We start from the raw sequence: 15905 nt of genomic DNA, 5'->3' as shown, positions 1-15905 counted from the left end.
GGGGCCACGCCAGCACACCCAGGTGACCGACGGCCACTGGTCAGCAGACCTGATCCAGCCCAGCACTCAGAGCTGCAGCCGGCCTGCAGCCCGCTGAGGCCCCAGACGAGCTCTCCCAGGAACGGACCGGATGGCTGACTGCTGCTGGAGAAGCAGGGACTCGGGGCGGGCACAGGCGGGGCACAGCGGCCCTGAGCAGCGCCACCTCCTCTCCTCCCAGAGCGCAGGCAGTGCTGGGCATGCTCCAGACGAGGCTGCACATCTTCTGTCTTCACCTGTCACTTCATTACAAAAATGTTTCAACTCTCGGCCAACAGACGCTCTCGAAGCCCCACGGCCACACCCCAAGCACCGGCCCTTCCCGTCCAGCTGAGGGGCAGCCACCAACATCCTGTGAGATGGACCCCGCAAGATACAGAGCACCTCACCTGGCCCGGGGCAGCCTCTGCTTGCTTTTCGCCCTGAACCAGTTGTTCCTGCATCGGCTTTGATGCCCACATTTCTGGCTCCCTGAAATGCAAACTGAACCCAGCATCCATAAACGTCACACAGTGACCGGGGACAGTGCCAGCCTAGAGGACGGCAGCCCCCAACCCCAGGCCACGCCTGGACTCAGTCACCCTGGAGACTGCATGGCTCTCAGGGTGCATGTCCCTGAGTGTGTGTCCCTGTCATTACTGAGCAAACACAATCTAGTTCTCTGCAGGACGCGAGGCAACGCCCCCCCAAGCCCAGAGAATCAGGCAGGTACTGGGACTCAGCGAGGCTGCCCAGGCTCGGGGCAAAGCAGACCCACCTTCCTGCCGTGGCCTGGGAGCCTAGACCATGGTGGTCAGCTGTGGACACTGGGTCAGAGCCCAGCGTCCCCTAAAGGACCCCAAGTGCACTGTGCCCTCCCCTCTGCGGCTGCAACCTCCACGAGCCCCCCCTTGTCCACGCATACTCGCCCCTCCCCGCGTGACCAGCACATTCCTCCCCACACCTTCCTCCTCCAGCTCAGACGGGGTTTCACCACCGTCCCTCCCAGAATGGCTCCAGGAAGGAGCAGAGTGGCCTGTGAGACTCAGGGCCAGATGCGTTCCCAAGGGCCAGTGGGCTGGGCTGGGCCAGCATCGTCAGCTGTCTCCCCTTCCTGCCACCAAGATAGAGGTCTGCCCAGCACTGGACAGGTAGGGGCCCCACAGGGGCCTGCACCGAGGCATGGACGTGGGGGGACACGGTGTCCTCTGTAGCCACCAGGCACTTCCAGCAGAGCAGAGTGCCCTCTGGTCACCTACAGTGCGTCCCATCAGCCGGACCCCAGAGCACCCCACACCACTTCCCCAAGGGCTGGGTCCTCTCTGATGGGGTTAAGAGCTGGAACGACATGGTTTTCGGTTCCGGGGTCCTAGAGGTTTAAGTGGTGACCCCTGGCCTCTGCCCTCTGCAGCCAGCATCAAGGCTGGGATCTGAAAGCCAGCAGCCTGGCGATGGAGGTCAGCGGGGTGCCCACGGGGCTGTAAGTGCCCAGCTTCCTACAGCTTCTGGCTGATACAGAAACGCCTTCTGTGGTCACAACAGAGGAAGCATTGAGCGGACAAGAACCACCCACCGGCCACCAGCCACCACGGCCACAGCGTGCTGCGGCTCTCCGCCTGCAGTGGCGTCTTCTGGAGGAACTGACGAGCCTTCCCCAGGGAGCTCCTAGGAGCGTGCCCGGGTCCTCTGAGAAAGGACCCGGTGAGCTGAGGGGACAGGATGTGGGCACTCCCCATGTGGGGTGGCCCCTGGTCCCTTCTACAAGCTGCACCTCAGGTCCTGGCCCGAGGGACAGTCACTGCCTCTCATGGGGATGACCTGTTGCTTCCCAAGGTGTAAACCTCCGCTGAGCAAATTAAACCTTCCTCCTCTGCGCTCACACCAGTGTGCTCCCCGCCCGGCTTCCCACCACGAACAAAGCCTGTTACCTAAGGCTAACGCTCCAGTTGGGGCAGCAGGGTCCCCAACCCACAGATCTGGGCTCCGACACAGGTGTAGGCCTGGCTTGACCCAACGCTGGGTTCCCCACACAAGTGACATCCATGTGCACTTGGCTGGACATCCCACTGGGCGGGGAGGAGGGCCGCTTACACTCCATCCTCAAGGCTTCCCCACTGGGGCACAGCCCTCACTTCTGAAAGCATCAACGACATCCTGTCCCCAGCACCTGTGACACCAGGTGTGATCAGCCTCGTAGGTCAGAGGGGCCCACAGCGCAGCCTCAGGCTAAAGCCCACTGGGCATAACTGCGTCCCTCTACTCCCCCACTAACCACGCACATCCCATGGGGCTCCCCCACTGTCTCCCTGAGCACCCCACTGTTGGGGAAAGGGAGGCTCTCGTGGGAGACACGAGGCGATCTGGGGACCCATGGGCAGGGGTCCCGAAGGCTTCAGACGCACCTTTCAACGGGGACCACGGCGTCTACCCCACCTCCACTCACTAATCATGCCACCAGGGCCCTCAGCCCCCACCACCTGCAGACCCAACCTCTGGCGCATTTTTAAGTGTGACATTCGTACTGTCCAGAAAGCAAGGACAGTGCCAGGTGCTCAGCTACCAAAAAGCACTGATACAAAGAAACGGCAAATCAAAAGTGGCTGGAAAGTCCCGGGAAGTAGTCAGACACACGTCAGCATGCACATAAACACAGCACACATACATGCACACACACACACAGAGCACACGTCCATGCGAGCACACACAGCACCACACGAGCATTCACACAGCACGTACAAGTGTGCACAACCAGGCACACACAGCACACACACAAGCATGCAGACAGCACACCACAAGCGTGCACAGATACACAGCACATACACATGCACACACAAACACACACAGCATGCATACCAGTGTGCACACAGACACACGTGAATAGACAAATGCAGACACACACAGACACATGTATGTACCCATAAACACGTCCATATGTAGAACAGTCGCACAGATACATGTGAGTACACAGAACACGTGCAGACACACACGTGCACACAGAGAACACACCCACTTCCCACACACAAGTTAACACCCTGCTACACGCACACACGCACGTGCTCACACACAAGCATTCTGGGGACCACAGCTCCGAGAGCTTCTTCCCAAAAGAAGGATGTGTTTCCAGGACTTTCAGTCTGAAGAGAGCCCCCCCAGAAATGGCGGGCCCCTGGGGAGCCCTACTCCCTGACACACCCTCAGTCTTACAGCTGCTTGGGGCTCCTGGTCTGACCTCTCTGACCTCAGGGCCCGGCAGCCCTGAGCAGCCCCCAGGGCAGCTCCCATTACCGCCCCGGCTCCCGTCTGGCTGTGGTCAAGACCCCTGGTCGGAGGTAAGAGGAAACCCAAGAAGAACCTGGCGCTTCTCTCCTGATTTAGGCTGCACTTGATCCCTCCCCAGTGACCAGCCTCTGAGCCTCTGAGAACCCAGGCCCGACCCGCAGGCGCCGCGACCAGACGGGGCTCAGGAGACAAGAGGTCATGGCCACCTCTGGGGCACGATGGTCCCTAGACGGAAAATGAGGCACAAGGAAAACTCAGAATGGCCTTTGAGTCCCGAAGGGCCTTGCATTACCCTGGGGTGTACATGCCCTGTTGAGCAGAGGGTGACAGACGTGGACACAAGGGGCTCGCCCACCTCTCGGATAGTGCCAGGCCTCACCACTGTGCTAACCGAGGCGTGGCCTGTGTGCAGAGGTCAGCGCGGTCGCACACGGCCAAATCGAAAGTGGTAAACAGGCCCAGGCGCCACTGGCTCTCCTCCCAACAGCCAGAGAGACCCCAGGCCTGTGAGTCACGCGGACCCAGCCAGTGGGGACTGTGCTGGGAATGACCCAGAACGCAGGAAACAAAGCTGCTGCCTGAATCACGGCTCCCACCCCCACACGCGTCCACACAGAATCGATAACACACTTCCACTCCTCCCCCAGCTGTTTTCTCAGAAAGCCGCCCCAGAAGAGGAAGAGGAAGCGTGCGAGGAGCCCCTCACCGGCTCAGGGCCTTGCTCAGGGCCTCCCGAGGTGAGGGTGGCGGGGCCCACGCAGATGCCAAGGCCCAGGCCCAGGCGAGACCCCGGCGCCAATAACAGCTCCCCGGCGGCCCCCGCCAGCCACAGGGAACCACAGGAGACCACCAGACGCTCACCGGGGGCTCCTGGCAGGAGGTTCAAGGACCCACCCAGAGCCGGCAGCCGCGGGTGAGGAGCCGGGGGGCCTCCTTCTCAGCTGGTCCTGCCAGCTGATTCGGCCGCAGCTCCGGGCTTATCTGCACAGAGCAGTCTCTGTTCTGAAAAGGGAGTTCCCCTTTTTCATAAAAGAAAGGTATTAACCCTTTGTACTCTGCTCTCTGCTGGACGGCACTGCCCCAGCGTCCCCCAGAAGCCCAGGCCCCCTCGGACCCATCCACAGCCAGCCACCTGCCAGAGCCTGAGCGGCCCAGCTTCTACTGCGCGGGAGACCTAGCCTCCTATTCCTGGGTGCTGTCCCCACCACTGTCACCAGGCCACAGCCCTGCAGGCCCCTCAGGAGGGCTCACACGCCCCCTGGAGAAGGGTCTTCCCTCCCGAGGCCCCGGCTGCGTGCAGACACCCCACACCCACCCCAGAGCAGCTGTCACTAGAAAATAACCCTATGGGACATCCCCACAAACACAGTGAAGTGCAAAGTGCTGGGCCCGTGAGCTTGGCACGGACGTCACACCCTGTCCTCCCGTCTCACACGGAGGTGATGACAGGAGAGCCTGGCACCTGGCAGCACGAGGGGGCCAAGTAGCCCCCGGTGGGTGTAGCGTGTCCTTCCCCAGGCCCACCTTTGGGTCTCACCCCGAGCCTGGCCACCACCCCAACTGCTGAGCCCCAGCTGTGCGGCACGAGAGGTGTCTACAGCAGCCCTGAGGACAGTGGCCCTGGAAGGTGGCCTGGTCCAAGGTCAGCCACGCCGGTGCAGGAGCCCAGGCCCGAGGGTCACATGGCAGGTCCCAGGGCTGTGGCCGCAGGCCCACTGGGTAGAGACGCAGGCAGAGACTCCACTTCACGGCTGGGTCCTCCAGAGGGCAGGGGACGAGAACACCCGCTACTGACCTGTAGGACCCGCCCCGGGCAGACCCCTCTGGCCCACTCCAGCCGCCCAGACATGGTGTGTAGCCTCCGCCCTGACCAGCTCCAAGCCCACAAGGCACCTCACACTGTTAGCACCCCCTTCCCAATGTCCCCCCGAGAGCTGCACCATACTCCCCAGTGGTACAGGGCAAGGCTGTGCACACCTCCAGGAGGACGATCTGAGGTCACTTACGTGAAGGAAACACCCTGAAATTCAGTCCCGCCTGGACCACTAAAGGAGGAACTGTGCCACGTGGCTCCCAGGCCCCTCCCGGGTCCCAGAGCAGGACAAGAAAGGGGCTCCTGGCCTCCAACAGCACAGGGGACACCCAGGGGGCACAGGCCCCATCAAGGTGCTGGGACCAGCAGGAACGTCCGCGGCCCAGCAGAGCCGCCCAGCACAGGCAGGTGGGTCGTACGTACAGCAGCCCCCCCACATCAAGCCCCACTGGCCCACAGGGCCCACTCCTTCTCACTGACGGTGATGGGAACCCAGGAGCCGACTCTGCCAGGGGCCCCCAGAACCCACACAGCAGGCCGTCACGCCTGCCCCCCGCCCCTACTTTCAGACCCTGACTGTGCCCAGGCGCCTCCGTCCAGGGCCAGGCTCCCCCAGGGCCCACAGCGTTTCACTCAACCCGGGGTCTGTGCCAGGGGACTGTGTTTCAGGGAGCTCCACCCTGGGGGCTGTCTGCTCGTCCTTGTCACGGTCGGACAGGCTATGCCTCCAGCCGGCGGGTCGGGCCAGTACACAATACGAGGCACAGGCCCAAGGGCCCACATCAGAGGAGGGGGCGACATGAGCAGAGGCCTGTCGGGGGGTCAGCTGTTCCTACTCACAGCCACAGGCCCCCTCAGACACGGCAGCAGGTGGGCGGAGCAATCCCAGCCTCATGCCTCCTGGTGGCAGGGACACAGCCAGGCCGTCAGAACCAGGCGGGCCCTGAAGCCTGTGGCTTCCACGTGGACGGGGCTGGGCTTCACGTCGGGAGGCCCACCCGCCACCTCGACACTCTCGCTACAGGCACCATGTCACCTCTGAAAGGCCTCCCTCACCCCCGGGCATTCATGGAGTCCATTTCCCCATCACACCACTAACCACGTGCCAGTTCCTACAGCCACCATGACCCAGGAGGGGGGCCGAGACCCTCTGCTCACTGACGCCCCAGGACCACCATGGACCGGTGGGGTGAACCCCACACCCTTCACAAGACAGAAGGCGGCTGCTGTGACCAGCACCCAGCAGCCCCAGAGCTGCCTGACCGCTGGGGGCTGCTGTCAGAGCTGGACCCACTCGGAGCCGTCCCTCACGTCCCAAGAACAGCAGCTGCCACTACTGGTGTCCACAGCTCAGGCACCCACCCCAGCACAGCATGGAGATCAGGAGGTCTGGGGAACCTTCTGGAAAAAAAGACTGCAGAACTGGATCTAGGAGGCAACGGGCTCCCACACTTACTACAGGGAACACATTTCAGAACAAGGCACAGACATGTCACCCCCGCCTGCACACCCCACGGTGGGGACAGCACCCCCAGCTGTGTGACTGGATGGGGCTCCACTGGGGGGCTGGAGTTAAGAACAGACGCCCCCACACCACGTGATCCAATGCTGGTGACCAAGCCGCTCTACCAGCCACTGCATGCGTGCACACACACACAGACACATGCATGCACATGTACACACACAGGCAGACGCATGCCCACATGTGTGCAGCCCACATGTGCAAACACATGCCCACATGTGTACACGCACACACATGCACATGCAGACACATGTACACACACAGACAGACGCATGCCCACACGTGTGCACGCCCACATGTGCAAACACATGCCCACATGTGTACACGCACAAACATGCACGCGCAGACACATGTACACACAGGCAGAAGCATGTCCACATGTGTACACGCACACACATGCACATGCAGACACATGTACACACACAGGCAGACGCATGCCCACGTGTGCACGCCCACGTGTGCAAACACATGCCCACATGTGTACACGCACAAACATGCACATGCAGACATGTACACACAGGCAGAAGCATGCCCACATGTGTACACGCACAAACATGCACATGCAGACACATGTACACACAGGCAGACGCATGCCCACGTGTGTGCACGCACAAACATGCACATGCAGACACATGTACACACAGGCAGAAGCATGCCCACATGTGTACACGCACAAACATGCACATGCAGACACATGTACACACAGGCAGACGCATGCCCACGTGCACACACGGGCTCGGCAGCAGGACTTAACCAGGTTCTCACTTGATTTCTAAGCAAAGGGACTGTCGCCTGAACAGTCTGGGACCCCAGCACAGGGAGAGGGTGTGAACACAGGCGTGCGCCCAACTCCATTCGGCGAGTATCAAACTACTTTTTCTTCCTTGGCCTTTCGAAATGGAATTTGGTACAAAATACATGTTTGGTACCCCCCACACCTAATATGAAACACTCTAAAGGGCGTCCGTGGGCCCGGCCACCTGCAGCTCATCCCAGGAGACAGGTGGGTCACGGGGTCTGCCAACGGGACAGACGCGCTGCCTGTCCTTCTGTCCTTCCTGTGTCAGAGGGACGCATGCCTTCCTTCCTGAAACCCAGTGACGGATGATGCTCTGTGCCCTTGCCCAGCTGGACAGACCAGAAGGTTCTGGCCACCCCCCTCTTTACCTGCACGGCCCCCTGAAGCCCCACGTCCTCACCCCCGGGGTTTGTGCTGTCGCCATCCGCGTGGCCGCAGCCTGACATGGCAGAAAACCTGCTCCAGGCCTGGGGTCACGGCCTCAGCGTGCTTACCACTGCCCACTGCCAGTGGCGAGCCTGCCACGTCCCCCAACAGGACAAAGGTGAGTCTCCCCAGGACTGCCTGGGCCAGTGTGGGGGGGCTCCGGTGTCCTTCCCAGAGGGTGGGAGAAGACCACAGAGTGACCAACAGGACGTGAGCAGCAGAGCATGACATCACAGAAAAGGATCCAAAAAGCAGAACAGGAACCACAGGGACAGGAAGCGGAGTCAGAGCCATGGGAAGCCGTCTCGGGCCCCAGGTCTCGGCCGGGGCGAGCAGCTCCCTCGGGCTGGCGCCGAGCCACGGAAGCTGGAAGCTGCGGGTGGAACCCCTCTGGGGGACACACAGGACCCAGCCACCGGCCTGGGAGGGGGGTACCTAGAGGGGGTCAGGCTGGGCTCCCCGAAGTCGGTTAAAAACCCATCATGCCAGAACTCCCGAAGAAGCACCCTCCTCCTTGCCACCTCCCCTCTATGTATTTCCACGAAGAAACAAAGTATCGAGAACACAACACAGAAGAACCTATCCTTTCCACTCCCATCACAATAACATGCAGAACAAATGTCCCTTTACGCAGGGGACCAGGGTGTGGTGCCCGTCCTCGGGGAGGGGACCAGCTCCCAGGAAAGATGAACCCCAGTCCTTCCAGAACACGAGGCCCCACCTTGCCGGCGGGGAGGGCCAGCGAATATGTCCACAGCAGAAGCTAACACCGGCCTCGGCCTCCACTTCCTGCACCAGCCCTCCCTGGCCCCAGTGGTCTTCACTCACTGGGGGAACAGCTCCTCCAAGGGGGCCCAGGCCTCCCTGAAGCAGCACTGGGGTTCAGGGCTGCCGTCTTCCTGGGGCAAACGCACCAGGCACAGGCCTGCCAGCCAGGAGATCCAGGGTAAAGCGGTAGGACTAATTCAAGGTCAAAGCTCAGCTTCTGCCATCTGCCACCCACCACCCTGCCACTGGCCGTGGCGCCAAGGGGTCGAGCAGGCCCGCTCCTTCCGGCTCCAGGTGCCACAGGCTCCTTGGGGCTCCAGGTGCCACAGGCTCCTTCATCACCGGCTCGTGGGGCCTTCAAGCTTCCAGACCAGACAGACCAGAATCTGGCCTCACTAAGGTCTGTATCAGCTGGGTCTAGGGAGGTGAGCGCCCCCATCTCACCTCCCACCCACCCTCGGCACGCACTCTGTACACACGCCACCCTCACCCCTCGCCCTGAGGTCCTACACCTATTTCCACAATAACCCAGGGGTTTCCAGGTACAGGGTGTCCCCAAAGTTGCTCTACCCCCCTGTGAGGCCACCCAGAAAGCCAGGTGCTTCCCTGGGGGGTTGAGGGTCAGCCACAGGGTCAGACAGCCCGGCAGGAAGCCCCAGCTATCCTGTGATGCTGGTGCGGCAGCCTGGCCACGGGCCTGGGACCACGGATTGCAGACCCCACACAACACGGACGCTCTGGAAGCAGTTGTGGCCCGGCTGTTCCCAGCTCCTGCAGGACCCTCCCCAACAAGCAGGGTTTGTGTTGGTTTTCCCAGGCGACCCCCTCATCACGCTGGTGACAGGGCCGTCACATGGCATCACTGAGTGCAGACTGGTCTGAGAGCTTATGTTAAACTCAGAGCCCAGCCAAAGACCCTGACAGACAAGGGCCCTGGGACATTCAGCACGAGGACCTCCTTCCTCTTTCTGAGGAAACACGAAGACAGAACACAAAACGTCAAAGTCCCGGTTAGCTCTGTGCCAGCTCAGCCGAGAGTCACAGTTCAGCTCAGACAGAAGGGTTTGTGAACAAGAGTGCAAAGCCCACACACACGGAGCTCCTGGGTCTGAGATCATCCAGGCAGATGTGACTCCTGTCCAGCCCTCAGCAGGGACGGGGCTCAGAAAGCAAAGGCGCCCAGGGAGGGGGGGCTGGGGGCTCGAGAGCAGCTGGGCAAGACGCTCAGCCTTTCTGGCAGCTGTCGTCCCAGCTCGTGGTCCCAGGGCAACACATGACAGCAGAAGGGACCAGTAGATAGGGAGCCAGACACCCAGGAGGGCAGCTGAGAGCTCCTGTGGGAACAGGATGGCTGCCGGAGCCCACATGACACAGTCGCCCAGAAAGACCACAGGGCCCACTCACACGTGACGCTCAGGACCGGGGGCTGTGGTGAGAGGACGGAGCCTCACACAGTGCCTTCACACCCCAACCAAGCAGCAGCCAGACCAGCCCCACTCCCAAATGCAGAGCACAGCGGGGTGGGACCCTGAGGACTGACGACGGAAAAGCCCATCAAGTGAGCACCTTCAGCAGGTTCCTAACGGTGCCCCCAGGAGGGGCCCGACATGTCCTGCCAAGGAGTGGGCATGCAGGACCTGTCCGCTCCACTCACCTGGCCGTCTTCCCGTAAGTGACTGCAGCGGGCAGCCCCCTCCCAAGGCCACAGTGTGTGGCCCAGGGCACGAGGGGGGGGCCCAGCTGCAGGCCCCAGACTGGATCCTCACCTCCCCAGTTTCTAGAGGGAAGCTGCACACTGAGTAAACCATCCATCAGCTGCAGGAAGCTGGGCCTGGAGGAACAGGCCTGGGGGACAAGCCCCCACAAGAGAAAGTGAAAGTGCCACAGACCTCGGTACACCAGAACAAAGAGGACTGGGGACCCCCCAGCACTGCTAGTAGGGGCTGGGGTGGCCCCTCCCCCAGCCCCACCAGGGACGTGTCCTCCTGCTGATGACCAGCAAGTGGGCTACTTCAGGCCCCTGCGCACACAGAGTGGGATCAGCAGGGGCTGATCTGACCCGCGACCCTTTGCCCCGCCGCCAGGGGGGGGCAAAGGCCAGAGGAAGAGCGAGGCGCCGGGGGCAAGCCAACCCCTGGGGGCCCGGGTCCTCAGAGGCCCCTTCCCCGTTTCCATAGCGACCCCGTGGCGTCTCCACGCAGCCCCCGCCCCACTCCGAGTGCCACACGGGGCGCTTCCTGGATCCCGGGGGGCGGGCCCTGGGGACCAGCGGAGCGGAGTCCCCGGAGTCCCCAGCCCTGGGAGCGCTGGGCGCCGATCCTGCGCCCGCGCCCACGCGGCTACGCCTGGTGTGGGCTCGGCGGGCGGCGGGGACGGCGCGGGGGACGGAGCCGCAGGCAGGGGCAGCGAGGGGGGCTGGGGGCGCCCGGGGGGGGGCGGGCGGGGAGAGCGGGCCCACCCCCTCGCGCGCTGCCGTCCCGCCCCGGCCCCGCGCAGCCCCGCGCAGCCCGGCCCCGCGGGCAGGTGCGGCCGCGCTCACCCGGGCCGGAGCAGTCGGGCTCGCGGGCCTCGGGGGCGCCGGGCGCCTCGCCGGTCTCCGCCGCCGGGTCCTGGTCGCCGTCGGCCCGCGCCTCCACGGGCACCACGGTGAAGTTGGTGGGCATGCTCCCCGGCTCCGCGCCCGGCCACGCCGCGCCCCAGACGCGCTCCGCCCGCGCCCGCCGACGCGCCGCGGACTTGGGCGCAGAGGCGGGTCCGCGCCGCCCGCCCCGAGCCCGCCCTCCGGGCCGGCCCCGCCCCGCCGGGCGACCACGTGACTTCACCTGCGGCCCCGCGGCCCCCGGAAAAGTTTGAGCGGGCGGGGCGGGGCGGGGCGGGGCGCCTCCGCGGATGCCCCTCCCCCGGCCTGTGCCAGGGGACCGCCCGGGCCCCCCGCCCGCCCAGTGTCGCCGTCCCCTAGCGGGTGACTCCCCGCTCCTGTGCCACCTCCCCCTGCCCGCCGCGGAGCAGTCCCCCCACAGTCTGGCCCCCAGGCGAAACTAAAACGCGTCCCCCACCAGGCAGAGCTGGGATCGGGTCCCCTCCCCTCCGTGCCTGGCTGGAGGCTCACCCATTCGTGGGATGGGATTTCTTGCAGAAGGGAGCCATGGTTCGGAGGGGGACCTGCTCGGCGACTCGGTCCACAAGCGACTTAACCTGAGGCACAGAAATCACCAGGCCCCCAAGCCCACCGCTGCCTGCTCAGGTGAGCTGCTCAGGTGCGCGGCTCCGGGAGCCCGCCCTGCCCCCATGCCACCGTCAAGTCTGGGGAAGCCGCTGGGACCGGAAGTTTGCGGACCAGGGCGGGGAAGGCCGCCAGGAGAGGCAGGCGGCCGAGCAGCCCTGCAGCCCGGGATCTGACAGCCAGTCACACAGGAAAATGGGCCAACAACCCAACGTCCGTCAAAAGGCGATCAGTCGGAAAAGTTAGGGCGTCCAGGTGCAGTGAGCTGCCCCAAACTGTTGTACACCCACAACACAAAACACAGGTCGGTGGTGTGGGCACTGGCGGTCAGGACAGACTAAAACAACAATCAGAACGGTCGGACAGTGTTTGAAAAGTGGGTGTATTTCTGCAGGCCCAAAGGCCTCCCAAAAGATGCCAGGTTCTCTCTGGGCTGTGGGGCTCTGCCTTTTCCTGGCATTGTGTTCCTATAACAACCAAACAACGTAACAAATTCAGAAAAGCCATTTGCCATGAAAAACAAAGGAGAGAAGAAGGTGGGTAGCCAGGTTCCCACCCTCTGCCCCAGGCTCAGGCCCCAGGCAGAAGCCGGAGGCCTGTGGTCACCAGGCCGGACAGGTCCAGGCAGCTCTGGGAGTCAGTTGGGAAGTCGCAGCCCTTAGCCTGGAAGGGTGCGGCTGAGGGGGGCCTGGCACCCCTCCTGGGGTACGGGCCAATCTCCACCACAGAGGGGAGAAGATGCAGGTTGCTGCTGGGACCCTGAGGGCACGGTGGGAGCCTGAGGGGGCAGGAAGAAGGGGAAAGGGGAGGGGAAAAGGAAGGGGGCCTGGAGTAATTTTTTTAAAACGAAAAGTGTGACCTGCCCTTCCTGGCAGGGTGGGGCGTGAGGGCCACAGGGACCGAAGCCCCCGGGGAGTGGGCCTGTCTTCCGCTGCCCTGTGGGACCAGAATTCTCCTGCATGTCTGGGTGGGAAGAATTCTGGGAGAGGACCGCCCAGGGCCACGGTGGTCTCTGAGGACCCCACCTCTGCCTGACTGTGCAGTGGCTCAGAAAGCAGCTGTTGCAGGCAGGGCCAGCAGAGTCCCCGCCCTGCCAGAGCTGACAGACACAGGGGGGCTCCAATCTGACCCCGCCTTGGCCCCTCCACCTCACCCCAGGCTCCCCCTGTGACCTGGTTTCCAGGGCCCTCCTGCTCAGAAGCCCTGCAGTTGGCCCCTGGGGGCAGGATAGGCAAGCACCCTGAGGACCTAACTGTTTCTGGGGTTCAGCAAAACAATGTCCTGGATTCTGAAAAACGTCATTGTCACCTGAGAATACTCAAAAACAACCCAGAGACTCCAGGTGGAAGGGACCCAGGAGACCCACAGGGCAGGAAGGGGAGGGCAGTGTGGGACCAGGTCGCCAGCAGGGGAGAGTCCTCAAACTATCCCCCACTTTTCTATAGATTTGAAAATGTTCAAAATAAAATCATTTCATGACTGGGTAAAATCTCCTTGTTTCATGACACATGGCTGTATTGAAAACATTAGTGGCCACGACCTTCAATGCCCCTCGTGAGTTCTGATATCCTACTGCCAGCTGGCCCTGCTCTGCACGTCTGTCCCCAGCTCAGAGTGTCCTGGGTGCCAGGTGGCTGGATGTCTCAGGCCACCAACGCTGCCCTTCACCTCCAGGATTGGGGTGTTCACAGGCAGACAGCAGAGCCCCAAAGAGGAAAGCACTGAAGTCCCTTCAAAACAGGGGGGTGGGGGTCCCCTCCAACAGAGCTCTCAGACCTTACTGGGCTTTATTTTGTACTTGAGAAAGGTAAGGATTGTTAAAGGAACACAGAAGTTAGAATGCAACTCAGCGTTCCAGGGGGTCTGCAGTCCTTTCAAGGATGAGATCCAGTCTTAGGGTCACACCCCGTGGGGGTCCTGGTGGCCGCTGTGGGTCTCCAGCTTCTCATTTCCTGAGACTTTGGTGGAATGGGCACAGCCTGCCTTCCCTCCGCTGTTCCTCCGCTGATGCTGTGGGAATCCTGCACCCATAAGCTGGCCTGGCTGCTGAGGGCTCACGAATCAGGACAAACCTCAGGTTTAGAGGGGGGCGGGCACAAACCGGCCCAAATGCCATTGTTTCCTTCAGCCCTTGTTCTGGCCCCACAAGTAACTTCTTTTCAGTAAATCTTGGACAAATGTTTGCTGTGAGCTCTGGGAAAGGCCGTGTCGGAATCCAGACTTCAGAGTTGGAGGGGTGAGCCTAGGGCTATCACAGGGTCCCTGCAGCTGGCAGTCCCCTCTGAGGCACAGGCAGCCTGGGCCCTGGTGGGGTGGAGGTGCGGCCTCGGTGGGGGGTGCCCACACCAGAGAAGGGGTTCCTGCCAGCACTCCACCACAAGGACCCAGAGCCCCTCCATGCTGACGCTGTGAGACAAGAAGACCCCACACTGAGAACCCTTCTGTGAGTCAGAGCTTCACAGACACCTTTCTAAACACTGAGAGAAAGAAAGTGGACCAGCTGAGTAGGAAGAGCGGACACCAGACCTAGTCAAAGTCTGGGATTCTCGCGGCAGCCGTTGTGTCCTGAACCAACTGCAGTGACATGGGACTGTTGGGAGGACAGTCACTGTGAGCAGACAGCCCGCCCTGATAACTCAAAGGCGAGGCCGAATCCCCAGCTCCGGGGCAGGAGGGGTCTGGGGCCACCCCCCAGGGAAACCGCATGGAGCCCACTAGGCAGAAAACCCTGGCCCAGGGTCTGGCCAGAAAGGGCTTGTCAAGTCTGTCCCTGTGGTCTTGAAAATGCTGGAGACGCAAGAATTTCTCAGAACAAACTAAGTGAAACCCCGAGAACAGCTACGGTTTCTGGGGGCTCTGCCGGGGGTGGGGGGCAGGGGGGCTGGACAAGCCTCTGGCCTGGCTGAAGGGAAAGGCAGAGCGAGGAGGACAGTGGCACCTCCTCACACCCTGGACCCACAGCCTCCAGGGACCACAGCACCGAGCAGGATTGTTTAATTTGAAAGAAGATAAGAGGCCTGCACAGCTGTCGGTGATAAGCACACCAGACCTCCCCTCTGGGGGAATGTTCCAGTGACTGCGGGGTGGGGGAGCAGCGTTTTAGAACTGGTCCAGTAAGGAGGGCCACCTGTGAAAATTCAATCCATGGAACACAAATCGTTCCTGTCGTTCCTGTCGACAAAAGGCAGCACCTGCCGCAGGCTGAAGGCACTTTCCAGAGCTCTAAGTATACGTCTGGTCGGCGGGCTGCCGTACGGTTCCCAGTGGGACGGGGAACAATTGCAATGCCACCAGCAGTGTTTTAAAGCAGGCACCTGGAAATCTGAGGGCAAGGCCAGATCCACCTTGCTGCCACCTTCTCCCTACATGCCACTTCCGGGGCCCACAGCCAGAGCAAGGACACCCACAGCCCCTCAGCCAGCACCCGGCACAGGTGGGGGACCCTGCTGTCTCCCGCCACCCTCATGGTACCCCCCAGAGTTCCCAAGGGCCCTGGGGCAGGTGGGTCTGTGACCTGGTTTCAGCCTCTCCCTGAGGTGCTGGTTCCTGGGGTAGGTGGTAAGGACCAGCCATAGGTGTCAGGACAACAGGGCTCCTTGATGCGCAGCTGGCCCACACTGCCATCCCTCTGCCATCCCTGCACCAGGCCACGCCCAGGCTCCCACCCACACACCCCAGCCGTGGGTAGGGCAGGCCTCACCACGCCCGGAAGGCTGCGTTTCAAGGTGAGGCCAGGAACACACCCCGTTCCTTTGGATTTCCCCCAGAGAGCTCCAGGCAACGGGCCAGCCCTGTGCCGGGCAGGGTGGGGACAGGAGCATTCAGCTTTGGGCTCTGGTACATAACTCTGATCTCCCTCAGGTCCCCGGCTCCCCTCGGCTGCTCCATCTCCCTCCAAATCCAGTCCACACCGGCCTAAGGCACACAGGTTGTTCCCAGCCGTTCAGTCCCTCTGAGGCCATCAGATGTGAGGCTCGCAGGCTCCAATGCAAGTTACTGGTGTCACTTTGAGACCTTTCTGGTGCCGGGGTGCTGGCTGGGTCTCTTGTCTCACTCT

The 15905-nt window shown here is 62.3% G+C and overlaps 1 protein-coding gene across 13 annotated transcripts in view; it reads right to left on the bottom strand.

Moving 5' to 3' along the window:
- Nucleotides 1-15905, bottom strand: part of SLC12A7 (solute carrier family 12 member 7) — a 77953-nt gene that overhangs the window by 36871 nt on the left and 25177 nt on the right. For 2 of the 13 annotated variants that reach the window (XR_013993596.1, XM_081052953.1), the window contains exon 1: nt 11735-11930. The exons of 3 other annotated variants lie outside the window; for them this stretch is intronic. Coding sequence is in view for 5 of the 10 variants with exons in the window: in XM_081052953.1 (XP_080909079.1) it covers nt 11735-11738 (4 nt within the window). In the remaining 5 variants the exon portion in view is untranslated. Of the gene's footprint in view, nt 1-4158; nt 4271-11164; nt 11364-11734; nt 11931-15905 lie in introns of those variants that run through there. 8 more of the 13 variants (XR_013993597.1, XM_081052949.1, XR_013993598.1 and 5 more) reach the window with 6 other exon arrangements.

Source organism: Rhinolophus hipposideros, assembly GCF_964194185.1.
Source record: "Rhinolophus hipposideros genome assembly, chromosome: 7".
NCBI classification, from domain to species: domain Eukaryota; kingdom Metazoa; phylum Chordata; class Mammalia; order Chiroptera; family Rhinolophidae; genus Rhinolophus; species Rhinolophus hipposideros.
Note: the sequence above shows the minus strand (reverse complement) of the source record. Positions and strands in the feature narration are given on the sequence as shown.